Source organism: Sinocyclocheilus rhinocerous, unplaced genomic scaffold, assembly GCF_001515625.1.
Source record: "Sinocyclocheilus rhinocerous isolate Xijiao unplaced genomic scaffold, SAMN03320098_v1.1 scaffold352, whole genome shotgun sequence".
NCBI classification, from domain to species: domain Eukaryota; kingdom Metazoa; phylum Chordata; class Actinopteri; order Cypriniformes; family Cyprinidae; genus Sinocyclocheilus; species Sinocyclocheilus rhinocerous.
The window spans coordinates 780,223-792,247 of record NW_015642448.1 but is presented as its reverse complement, the minus strand read 5'-3'; the positions used below and the strand labels follow the sequence as shown (position 1 = coordinate 792,247).

Below are 12,025 nucleotides of genomic sequence, written 5' to 3'. Positions count from 1 at the left end.
TGTGTAAATTTCTTAGAGTGAGCAGAGAATTGTAGGTATTAAAAGCTTAAATATCATGGTTTTCGCAACCAAGAGGCACTGGACTATAAAGAGTGTGTGAGAATATGTATGTATGTATATATATATATATATATATATATAAATTACTGAAGATTAATTTTACAATCCTTAACGTGTTAAAATAATTTAACGCAAAATTACTGTAGCACAATTTCTATTCTAACCCTTTAATTTTGCTACTATGCTTGCGATTAGATCATTTTAAGCCGCTAAACTCCAGGAAAGTTTTCAGTCCAATGATCCAGTAAGCAAATGCATTCAAACAATCCGTCCAAAACAGCGCTAATATAAAGGAAACCAGGCTGATTACATCAGAGATTGCAGAGAGAACAGACACTGCATTTTCAGTGAATTAGTCATTCCCGTGTGTTTCGCGTATTCTGTTACACCAAATACACAAAATAATGGTCTTTAAAAAAGCATAATATGACCCCTTTAAATAAGAAGAGACTTACCAAATCAGGCTACATTTATTTTCATACTAAATATCTCAACACACATCATTGGATATGACATTAAGCACGACTTGTGTGTGTTAATTTAGTAAAAAAGGCTTGCCCTACGTCTTTCTTTGGCCTGCGCTCTGGAAGTGATCTGTTAATTCCACTAAACTTTAATTAAAACTGAAACTAAACTATATAAAAACTAAATAAAAATGTGTTCACAAAATAAAAACTAAACTAAAACTAACAAAAATATGAATGAAACTAATAAAAACTAAACTGAATTTTATAGCAAATTTGAAAACTATATTAAAATAAAAAGAATTTAAAAATTCGAAACTATAATAACCTTGGTTTCCACACACATTCACGATAATGTTTTGATTTGTCATGTGTATGTTGCTGTGTTTAGTTATTCTGAATGGATCCGTGTACTGTAGTAGATATATGCGGTCAGCAGGCGGTTGGTTTAAGGTTTTTTGGCATCTCCATGTGGTCCTGTTCGGAATCTCAACTTGACTTCTCCAAAATGTAAAAAAGCTCTTTGCTGTTGCACTGGACACATACTATACAATTCTGATTTTGTTTTAGCATTTTTTTCTTTCATGTGTGCTTATATGGGCTCTTTATATCATTTGGTTCTTTGGTGTCCTTTTGGAGTTTCTAAGTGTCCTTTTTTTGGAAAGACATCTAAATTTATCTTGAAAAAAGCTTGCAGAAAATACAGATTTTTGAGAATCACCCTTCAATCTTTTGGTTTACTTTGCTGGATATAGCAAATGATAACAAAATAAACATATGAAACAAGATAAATGGTCTATGCTTAATTTCATGAAGTGTGCGATTAATCACAGAAAAAGGGTGTGATTAATTAGATTAACATTTTTAATCTATTGACAGCCCTAATATAAGCACACGCACACATATGGATTTTCCATCTGTAAAAGTTCTACATTACACTACTTATTCCAAAGAACATTTGTGCCTCAGAGCATATTGAATTTCAAGTTGGATTGTGTAAGTGTGTGCAAGTGTCATACCCTGGGGTTGCTGTAATTTTATATTTGACAACAGACGAGTCTCCGCTCCTTCCACATATTAGGACACCAACAGGTTTTGGGGTGCACATGATGTAACTGCCTTCCTGTTCGTCATGCACACTAGTCTCTACCGCTTCAGACTCTTTTGGCATCGGAGACAAACCTGAATGATTAAAAAAAAAAAACATTGCAAGATTTGTTTTTATTATTCTTTTACATTTATGCATTCAGCTTTTATCCAAAGCTACTTACAACAGACTTATTGCTTACGACTTGTGAAGAAAGACTATGAGAGAAATAATTTTAGTTCTGTGTCCAATAAACAAATCTTCATGACATTTTAGACAGCTTGGGGAGGGTCATTTCCTGTACAAAAAAAGCACCCATGCGCATAAAAGCAAAGTCCATTATGAAATGATTTACTGACTGGAAGCAGAGCATGTTGGGTAAAGGGGTCTTGCCTTAAATGTTAGTTTTGTAGACAAGTGTAGGCAGTGACTTTGTTTAAATTTCTTAGTGTAAGCATTAAATTGTGGGTATTAAAGGTTGACATTTCAGAGCGTTTTCATGGTATTTGGCTACTACATAATTCCCATGATTTTGTTTGTGTTGATGACAGTTATTTTAAATGTGGAAAACAGTAATAATAAAGAATGAGAAATTGTATCAAAAGTGTCACTGGTACTGTAAAAAAAAAAAAAAATCATTCTAAATATTATTTATCATTAATCTGACATTTCCAGCATAGTCCTACATTATGCTGATGTTGCAATTGTTGCTCAAAATATTCAGTGGGATTTAGATTTGGGCTTTTTGCAGGACTGCCAAGTTCTTTCAGACTCAGAAAACCATCTGTATTTACCTCGCTTTTTGTATAAAGTATTTGGACTAGGCATGGGCCGATTACCGGTTTCAAGGTATACCGCGATTTGAAAATTTCACGGTTTCAAAACCTCTAATATTTCCCGGTATACCGTTTCAAGGTATGCGCTGTTTTTCATGTCTCCTCCAAGACTGAAAGTGTAGGAATCCGTCGGGTTGAGTGCAGTGTAGAGTAACACGCGCCCTCCTCCTGTTGGTGCGAGCGATTTTTGCTTAAGGTTATCATACCGTCAAAATCTCATACCGGCCCATGCCTAATTTGGACACGTATACATTTTTTTTTTTTTTTTTTAATTGTAGCAATATTTTAGTACACACTATTTTGATCAAATAAATGCAGCCTTGGTGAGCATAAGAGACGTCTTTCAAAACCATAAAAAATATGAATTACTCCATCCAACTTTTGACCAGCAATGTACAACATTTTTTTTTAAAGCCTGGATATCCCCGCCCCCCCCCACTTTACCTTGAACTTGTCTCTTTTTAAGGATCTCAAAAACCACGGATCGTAGTTCATCCACCGGCTGTTAGGAAACATTGGTTACTCATAAGCTGTGTGACATTTGGATTTCTTTTTACACATGCACCAGAGTCTGTAATTTCCTGTAATTGTAAGATCTTGCCAAAGTAGAATTGGAAATTGCTTACATTCCATGAAAAACTATTTAATAATAATAGTAAAAACAACAACAACAATAATAATAGTAAAAACAATTTAAAAAGTATGTATGTCTGAGAGATAAAGAGAGACTGACCTCTCTCACTACACGAATGGCCTCCTGAAACATTGGCAGCACCTCCAGGTTTCCTTCTCTTTCCATTAGTCTGGCCTGACAAATCCAGTATTTAGCAAACTTCTGTGCCATCGGCACCCGAGACAGCACATCTCTGACCTGTTCCACCGGGAAACCCTGTCACATAAAAACACAAACAGCATTGGATCAGTTGTCAATATGTGTGGATCAGCACCTAGAGACGACCTCTACAGCCCTGAATGTCAGCGGAGACCATGTCAACTAGATGCGCCCCATAGACAGATCCTCTGTGAAGACATCGTCACCACGACCATCGGCACAAGACCACGAGAGCCAGACAAGTCCTCTGCACAATCTGACCTTTGTTGCAGCCTGGAATTAAACCACGCCATGCTAGTTTCATCTGGCCAGAGGAGAACTGGCCCCCCGACTGAGCCTGGTTTCTCCCAAGGTTTTTTCTCCATTTCTGTCACCGATGGATTTTTGGTTCCTTGTCACTGTCGCCTTTGGCTTGCTTAGTTGGGGACGCCTGACTGACTGCACAGACACTATTGGAAGAGAGCTGAACTGGATGATGACATCACTGAATCATCAATGAACTGACTTTAGCTGGAAAAATGTTATTTTCTTCTTGCAGTATTGACAAACTATTTTCCTGTTTGACACTGTAAAGCTGCTTTGAAACAATCAGTATTTGTATAAAGCGCTATACAAATAAAGGTGACTTGACTTGACTTATGCTTGTTAGCACCCAGAAGAAAGCATCATCTAAGCTGATCAGGGTTCCAGACTCATTCTTCCCACTGGTCGTTTTTTTGTGACTAACTTTCTCAGATGGTCGCAATATTTTTTTTAAATTTATTTTGCGCTACATCATGGGATTAATCAATGCATGCTGATGAACTTTTATCATAGTTTATAGTTATATGGAAACGAAAGTGATTAACATTCAACCCGTTCTTTTTCATCAGCAGTATTATTTGTGATTTGAATTTTGTGAAAGGGAGTTCCTCTTTTGCGGTGTTATAAGCCGGGCTTCGGGTGCTTTCACTTTTGAATTCGCAATATTGTTGTCGCGTTTTACAAGAAAAGATCTATACACCTCACTTTTTAAGACTAAAACAAAAGATGGATTCATTGTTATTCTTAATTAAAAAGCACAACAACAATAAAACGGTAAGATACAATGACAAACTAGCTTACAAAACGATTATTAACAAAAACTAATAAGATTAGGCATGGCATACACCACATGTTGTATTATATACAGACTATATAATAGACTATATAATATAATATAATAGAAGTCTTGGCCTAATGGTTAGAGATTCGGACTCGTAACCCAAAGGTTACGGGTTCGAACCAAGTATGGGTCACCATACTTGGCCACATGTCACGTCACTTAATAAATTACAGAACATTTAGCAAACACTGAGGAATCAAATCAAATCAAATAAATAAAATAAAAGAGAGCCTCCATAGCGTAACGTGAGGTAAACAGCAAAGATAGCAAGCTTTTCAAAAAGAAAAGTAAAACTAAACTTGCTGTCGGTGACAGTGGTTGCATGTTTTTTCCCCACAAGAATACCAACATGTTCACCTTCTCTGGTTTAAGAAGCGGTCTTTTACTTTACTCTAGCTTGAAAACCTTCTATCGTTTTCTCAATATTCGCATAATTTTTGCTGCGCGCCGCGCACCTTCGCGCTCGTGCTGACGTGGCGAGTATAAACCAGGCGCTACACTCTAAGCGCTGTGCAGTTCAAACGAGTAGCGCAGTTTAGTTTGCCATTTGATGTTTCTCATAAAAACAGAGACTGACTGGATGCGCCGTTAACGAAATCGCCTGTGCATTAATTTAAAATACAATTATATTAAAATTTTGCAATCGCACCAGTTCAATTTCTAAAAAAAAAATTCGCACCAGCAGGAAAAATGGTCGCAAAATGCAACTATTTGGTCACAGCCTGGAGCCCTAAAACTGACTCATATTCGTATTCATTAAAAATGTTCTGCAAAATACCAGGCTGCCCAGAACACTGTATCATAAATACAGGAGTAAAGTGCAACATGTGCTTTATAGCTCAAGAAAAGTTTAAAGGGATAGTTCACCCAAAAATGAAAATTGTCATCATTTATTCACCCTCAACTTGTTCCAAACTTTTATCAACTTTTTTCAGCTGTTGAACAAAAAATATTTTTTTCAATACTATGGAAGTCAATGGGGACAAAACCATTTGGATACCCACATTCTATCATAAACTCAGAGTTGTGAGACTGGTGGAAAAGAATGGTAAACATTACGGTCTATCTGAGATCTGCTCAACAAAAACTGGATAAGGCAACATTGCGATAAGAGATAAGGAAACAATTCACACAAATGTTGGCTTGAGAATGCCTTGTCTGAAAGAATTACACCTTGCCTAAAAATGTTGGGAAGTGATTTTTTCCATGGTAAAGTAGACATTGTATACATGCTCGGAACTGAAAGTTTAGGATCTAGTCTTGACAATGATTACTCATGACTTTTAAGGGTTATAAATTGGCAATACTTCAACATTCTAGATAAACACTTAGGCCCAATCCCAATTCTACCCCTTAGCCCTTCGCCTTTCCCCTACCCCTCCGTTTCGCAAGTTCACGTGAAGGGGTAGGGGTGTCTCAATTCTCTTTTGGTTGGAGGGGTAGGGGTAGGGGAAGGGCCAGACAGCCCTTCAAACAAAGATTTTTCGGGACCACACTTCAAACGAAGGGGAATGAATTATCTCAGCGTAAACCGGCTTCAGGGGCAACATGGCTGCCCGAGCGAACAAAAAGACACATAAATGTAAGCTTTTTTGGCATTAATAAAGATTTTAACGAAAAGTAATCATTTGTTTTATGTAACATTCAATCGTGAGTTCATATTTACGGTCATGTTACTCAAAGGAATGTTTGCAAAAAATCGCTAATATTTGCTAACTAACGTCATATCATTATAGACTGCACGATAGTGCCACAACATATTTTCAAGTCTGATCAGGGCGATAACCACCGTAGACATTGAGGGGGGCTAGTCCCCCCAATAATTAGAAATCGCTAAACCCTTTTCTCAAATATTGCTGTGTGTGTCAGTAAGCAGCGCATTAATATAGAACGGTAATTAAAGGCTCTAATGCACACCAGCACACCAGTATAGGTGTGCGTATTGTAGGAGCTAGACGACGTATGATGACGTGTGACGTATAGTAGTGGTGTCCCAATTCTTAGGGGAATATTTTCACCCCTACCCCTTGACACACTTGTTTCAAGGGACAAGGGGTAGGCGAAGGGGTAGGGGAAGGGGAAGGGGTATAAAATAGAATTGGGATTGGGCCTTAGTGATATGTCTTGTCTTGTACTTTCTCTAATGTTCCAACTGTGCATGTAGAAATCTGTAACCTTGTATTATTATTATTATCATTGAGATGTTGTACTACTCTTGTTACCCATTCACCTTCCAAAAAGCAATAAAAACTTGAATAAAAAAAATAAAAAAAAACTTTAACATTCTGTGATCAGGATGTCTTAATTCTCTAATCAATCTATCAATGAAAGAAAGAGGGACAGTATGAACAAATTTGTTTTTAAAAAGTAAATAGGGTTATAGTGAGGTTTGAATTTAAGGTTATTAAATCTTAGGTTATCATCTTGTTTTTTTATTAATATTAATAACTTTTAGCCTTTTTTTGTAATACTCACTATTACAAAAAGTACAAACTATTATTGCATTTTTAAAAAATTTTACTTTTAAAGGGAAAAAATTATCATTTTCTATGCACTTTTATTTTTTTCAAGTATTAACCAACATCTGTCTTCAATTGCCCCCTACCCAGGTCTAAATCAAAACCACATACACCTATGACCACAAACTCAACAAAACTGTTTCATGGTGTTTCAGTAGCTTACACAATGTCTTGACCAAGGAAATGACTAATAATTTGCATGTCCAAAAGAAAAAAAAAGGAAAACGGTGAGACACGGTCAGAATATATTCAATTTGTATCAGCTATGTGGAGCGTGATTATTTACCAGTCTGATTCCAATCTGCTGACTGGCACGAACAGAAACTCAGATTTCCATGGAAGAACTTGTTTTGTTGCATTACCCTTTTTTACGCACATTCATTTCACGAGTTCGCACTAACATATAATGCTGATCGTGCTCCTCCCGAACCTTGTTAATAAAACATAATTTAATTAATTACACATTTAAAAAAATAGAAATAAAATAATAATACCTCAAATAATAATAATACCTGCTGTAATAATTTAATGCAGTCATCTAGTGATCGGTCCACAGCAAAGACAATGTCATGAACCTCATCTTCATTCTCCATAGAAGTCCAGTATGGCTGAGGAACAGCGGAGATGGTCTTCCTCCTCACCAGCCGGACAGGCATGGGGGGACGTTTATATGTGATGCTCCTTGACTCCCGCCACTCCTGGAGCTTACGCCTGCACACACATCACTTCTGTTACCGTTCGACCCATACTATACTTATTTCCCTAAAGGGATAGTTCACCCAAAAATGAAAATTCTGTTCAGTTAAATTTACTTGTGGATTATTATGATGTTTTTATCAACTGTTTGGACTCTCATTCTGATGGCACCCATTCACTGTCTGCAGAGGATCCACTGGTGAGCAAGAGATGTAATGCTAACTTTCTCCAAATCTGTTCTGATGAACAAACTCATCTACACCTTGAATAGCCTGAGGGTGAGTAAATTTTCAGCAAATTTTTGGATGAACTATTCCTTTAATTTCTACTAGTACATTTCTTAACATTTTAAGTTAATACATTTTATACATTATAAACAATATTACAAATTAATCGTTTAAATTAAAACAAGTTAATATGAACAAAATAATTCAATCTTAATTGCCACCCAAAAATAATTAACTGTTGTTTGGTGTAAGATCTGTATCTTGAAACCAGATCTTACCAGCTGAGAACCACAGCTTTAAAGCACTAAAAAACATGTAGTTTCCAAAAGCATCAAATCTTTCCACCAGGGTTTCTCAAGGCTCTTGAGGTTCACTGTCCCTTATGGTTACCTCCAACGCAAACAAGCTAATCAAGGTCTTCAGGAATACTAGAAAGCTGCATACAGGTGAGACTGATCAGGGTTGGAGTCTGAGGACCAGAGTTGAGAAACCCTGCTTCAGACAGTCGTCTACTCACAGTCTCTCCTCCTGAGCTGCAGTCGGCTTCTTCATTCCATCTATCGGGGCTGTTCGGACACCTTGAGTATTGGGACAGAATCTGGATTTAGGAGTCTGCAATTGCACCGCAGGCTTGGCCTGGCCGGACCCCTTAGTGGGCTGATGAAGCTCTCGGGATGCAGTTGTCGTCTGCGGCAGTACACAACTCTTGGTGCTTCGACCGAGCAGTTTGGTAGAAGCAGTGAGATTAGTTTGTTTAACAGCAGCAGCAGACTGTTTATTTTTGATGATCACTGATCCTTCTCTATTTGCAGGTTTAGTTGAAGAGGCACTTGTTCTTGTAACTCTGTTTGTGACTGAGCTATTTGATTTAATTTTTATGGCATCAACTTTCGAAACAATGCATGGAATATCTTCTCTCTGGTTCACATCTGACCTGTTTGTCACTGAAATTGATTTCTGGTTTATGGGCTTATTGCTCTGAGAACTGCAGTTGCGCGTCCCAAGCTTTGGTACAGCACTTTGACTTCTGGGTTGCTGTGCAGGTTTTACCTGGGTTTTAGAAACACTGTTTGTCTGCATTTTTGTCTCAGTTGTGTTCATTGGTCTTCGACTCTTCAAATTGGCAACTGAGGTTGTTTTGATGCTTGTTTCTGTTAATTTCTTAGCCAAAGGCCTCATTGACTGAATATCTGTCTTAGCACGGCTCTGATCTGTGTGGCTTTGGGCTGAGATGCCACATCCAGACTGTGAAGGGCCACAGTAGTGGTTTCTTGACATTTGTGTTTTATTTACAGCATGGGAAGCTGGCGGAGCTTGATGGGCTTTGGGTTGGGCATTCTGAAGGCTTTGTGAATTAGTCCTCTTAGCGGCACTGAATGACCTGGATGTTTTCTCATCTTTGTGGGGTTTCCTTGGATTTTGATGAGAGGCTGTTCTATTGCTCTGTGTCCTCAAAACATGAAGGCCTTCCCGGCAAATATTCTGCAATTTACTGGAAGATTGTGTTTGGGCTTTGGCTAGTGAATTGATGCCAAGTTCTTTTTTTGAGGATGTGTTTTTATCAACCTCTGCCAATGTCTTCACTCTCTTTACTTCTTTAATATTTTTCCCATTGATGCCACAATTCTCCTTTCCATCACCTGTCTGAGAGAGAGAGAGAAAAAAAGAGACATAATTTCAACCTTGTACACTTTCAACACATTGAATAGTACAAAATTTCAAGAAATTTATTTAACTTACAATTTTGGACTTCTGATTATTTTCAGCATATTTCTTTGTAACAGGCTTCTCCTTGAGATATGGTCTTGAGTAAAAAAACAACAACAGTTGTTTCAGAACATAAACACACTATGGTAGTAATACTGAAAATATATATATTTGTTTTATGGTAAAAGTATAAATTGAACAAATGTTACAGACAGAAAGACCCTTCAAGACCACCTACTTTGGATTAGGTGCTTTCAGTCTTCCTTTTGCTGCTAGGTATTCTGCCAATTTCAGTTTGCGTAGCTCTGTAAATAAAAGAGAAAAAACATTTAAAAATCCAACATTGCATGCATTTAATAAATGTTATAGATACATAACGTTACACATTGCAGTGTTTTGAACAACTGATTTTCAAATCGTTAGATGATTTTCCAAAATAAAATCGTAACACAACTTACTGTAATCGATTGTCTAAAAATAAACACACGTGAATCAATAGGAACAGCAAGTATCTAACGTTAACAGCGTACATGATACATAGGACTAACGTTAGCCTGGTGTAACGTTAAGCTTATAAGGGAGCGCTTTACCTATCTTAGATAGTTTAGATACGTCTTCGTCCGTCACTGTTTCCACCGCTTTATCCGATCATCCACATCAAATATTTAATTAAGATAAATATAGCATCTATTTATAACTTCGTACACGAGTCTATTACAACATACTGCTGCCTGCTAATGCAACATCTACATTCTCCACACAACTGTCGCTTGAATTTTGCAGGGATACGCCCATCTCAATTCCCATTGGTTGGTTCAAACATTTAAAGCCCAACTATTGGTTGGTCAGTTTTGATGCTTCATATGATTTGATGATTCGTTATAAACGTAATTTCGGTACTTTCGCTTTCATATGGCTTTATGTATTTGAGGTCGTTATATTATTACATAATAATAATAATAATAGGATAAAGTTAGAAAAGAACATGTAGACATGTATTGGCAATCTATGACATTAACCATGTTAACGGTTTTACAAAATATTTAAATGTAAATTTCAATGAAGATTATAATATAACAGAATGAAATAGACATTATGACTATAATTAAAATGTATTATTATTTTAATAAATTAGGGGGGATGTAGCATTGTAAATTTTTGGCCCTCACCATACAGGTTTCTATATTACATTTACATTTAGCAGACGCTTTTATCCAAAGCGACTTACATACCAATCTTCACTCACACACACACACACACACAAATAAAATTTGGTACAATTATGAATTAGCTATGGACTAACACAAAATAAAAAGGCATCCACAGTTTCCCTCCTTCACATGTCTGTGATCAACCTCAATAGAAAAATGACAAAAACATCTTTGTATATATAAATGTCTCTATTCACGCAGTCTATAAAACGCCCCAGTGTGTCTGTCTGAAACAGGGGCCTTTCTCAGTCCAGATACACTTTGGCTTCTCTGTGTCTTCGTCTTGCACAATGTGTTACACAATGTTTTCATTGGATGTCTCAGGAAACTGTAGCTTTTCATACACCCACACTTTTATACTGGGAGCTGTAATAGTTGATGCTAAAAGGGGTCTGATTAAAAGTTCTGGGAAAAGTGCTTAATGTCCAATGGGAGTGTGGGATATGGGTAAATCGTGTGTGAGTGTGTCAAATGGCACTGTCGTTATGTGTGCTGTGGTTGGCTTGGCGCGCAGGCTGGCTGTTCTGTTCGTTGAGGAGCGAGGTCGTCTCATCGGTGGCGTCTGCAAGCGAGATGATGTTTTCTGAAGACGGATGGGGAGCGGATGATATGCTGTTATCTACACGGCCGTGTCCGCTGTCTGGAGACTGTGGCGAGCTGTCCAGCCGAGACGCTATCAGACCGTTTTGATACTGAGAGCGTGTGATCTGGAAAAAGAAAGATGGAAACATTGATCATGTGAGCTATTCAATATTTTTGCATGGATGAGAGAATAAATTATTCTTATTTAATAAATTATACTTATTTGTGATGCACTGAAATGATTAAAAGTTTTCATTTAGACGAAAAAGAGGTTTAATAATCAATTAAGTAATTAAGTTTCTTTAATAATCAACAGTAAAATTAAAGTACAATATAAAGTTTTTAATAATATGTGATCCTGGACCACAAAACCAGTCATAAGGGTCTTTTTTTTAATTGAAGCTGAATAAATAAGCTTTCCATTGATGTATGGTTTGTTAGGAGAGGACAATATTGAGAAAAAATATTGAGAAAATCGCCTTTAAAGTTGTCCAAATGAAGTTCTTAGCAATGCATATTACTAATCAAAAATTAAGTTTTAATATATTTACAGTAGGAAATTTATAAAATATCTTCATGGAACATGATCTTTACTTAATATCCTAATGATTTTTGGCATAAAAGAAAAATCAATAATTTTGACACATACAATGTATTTTT

The 12,025-nt window shown here is 36.7% G+C and overlaps 2 protein-coding genes across 2 annotated transcripts in view; both read right to left on the bottom strand.

Moving 5' to 3' along the window:
• Positions 1–10,379, bottom strand: part of ckap2l (cytoskeleton associated protein 2-like) — a 14,602-nt gene extending 4,223 nt beyond the window's left edge. Inside the window, exons 1-9 of the mRNA XM_016572733.1 lie at positions 10,298–10,379; positions 10,163–10,210; positions 9,811–9,877; positions 9,606–9,669; positions 8,383–9,509; positions 7,455–7,653; positions 3,181–3,336; positions 2,892–2,949; positions 1,544–1,706 (exon numbers count right to left, since the gene is read on the bottom strand). Of these exons, the coding sequence (XP_016428219.1) occupies positions 1,544–1,706; positions 2,892–2,949; positions 3,181–3,336; positions 7,455–7,653; positions 8,383–9,509; positions 9,606–9,669; positions 9,811–9,877; positions 10,163–10,210; positions 10,298–10,379 (1,964 nt within the window). The remainder of the gene's footprint in view (positions 1–1,543; positions 1,707–2,891; positions 2,950–3,180; positions 3,337–7,454; positions 7,654–8,382; positions 9,510–9,605; positions 9,670–9,810; positions 9,878–10,162; positions 10,211–10,297) is intronic.
• Positions 10,380–10,805: 426 nt separating this feature from the next.
• Positions 10,806–12,025, bottom strand: part of LOC107755845 (metal transporter CNNM4) — a 43,799-nt gene continuing 42,579 nt past the window's right edge. Inside the window, exon 7 of the mRNA XM_016572779.1 lies at positions 10,806–11,490. Coding sequence (XP_016428265.1) covers positions 11,251–11,490 — 240 coding nt within the window. The 3' untranslated portion in view covers positions 10,806–11,250. The remainder of the gene's footprint in view (positions 11,491–12,025) is intronic.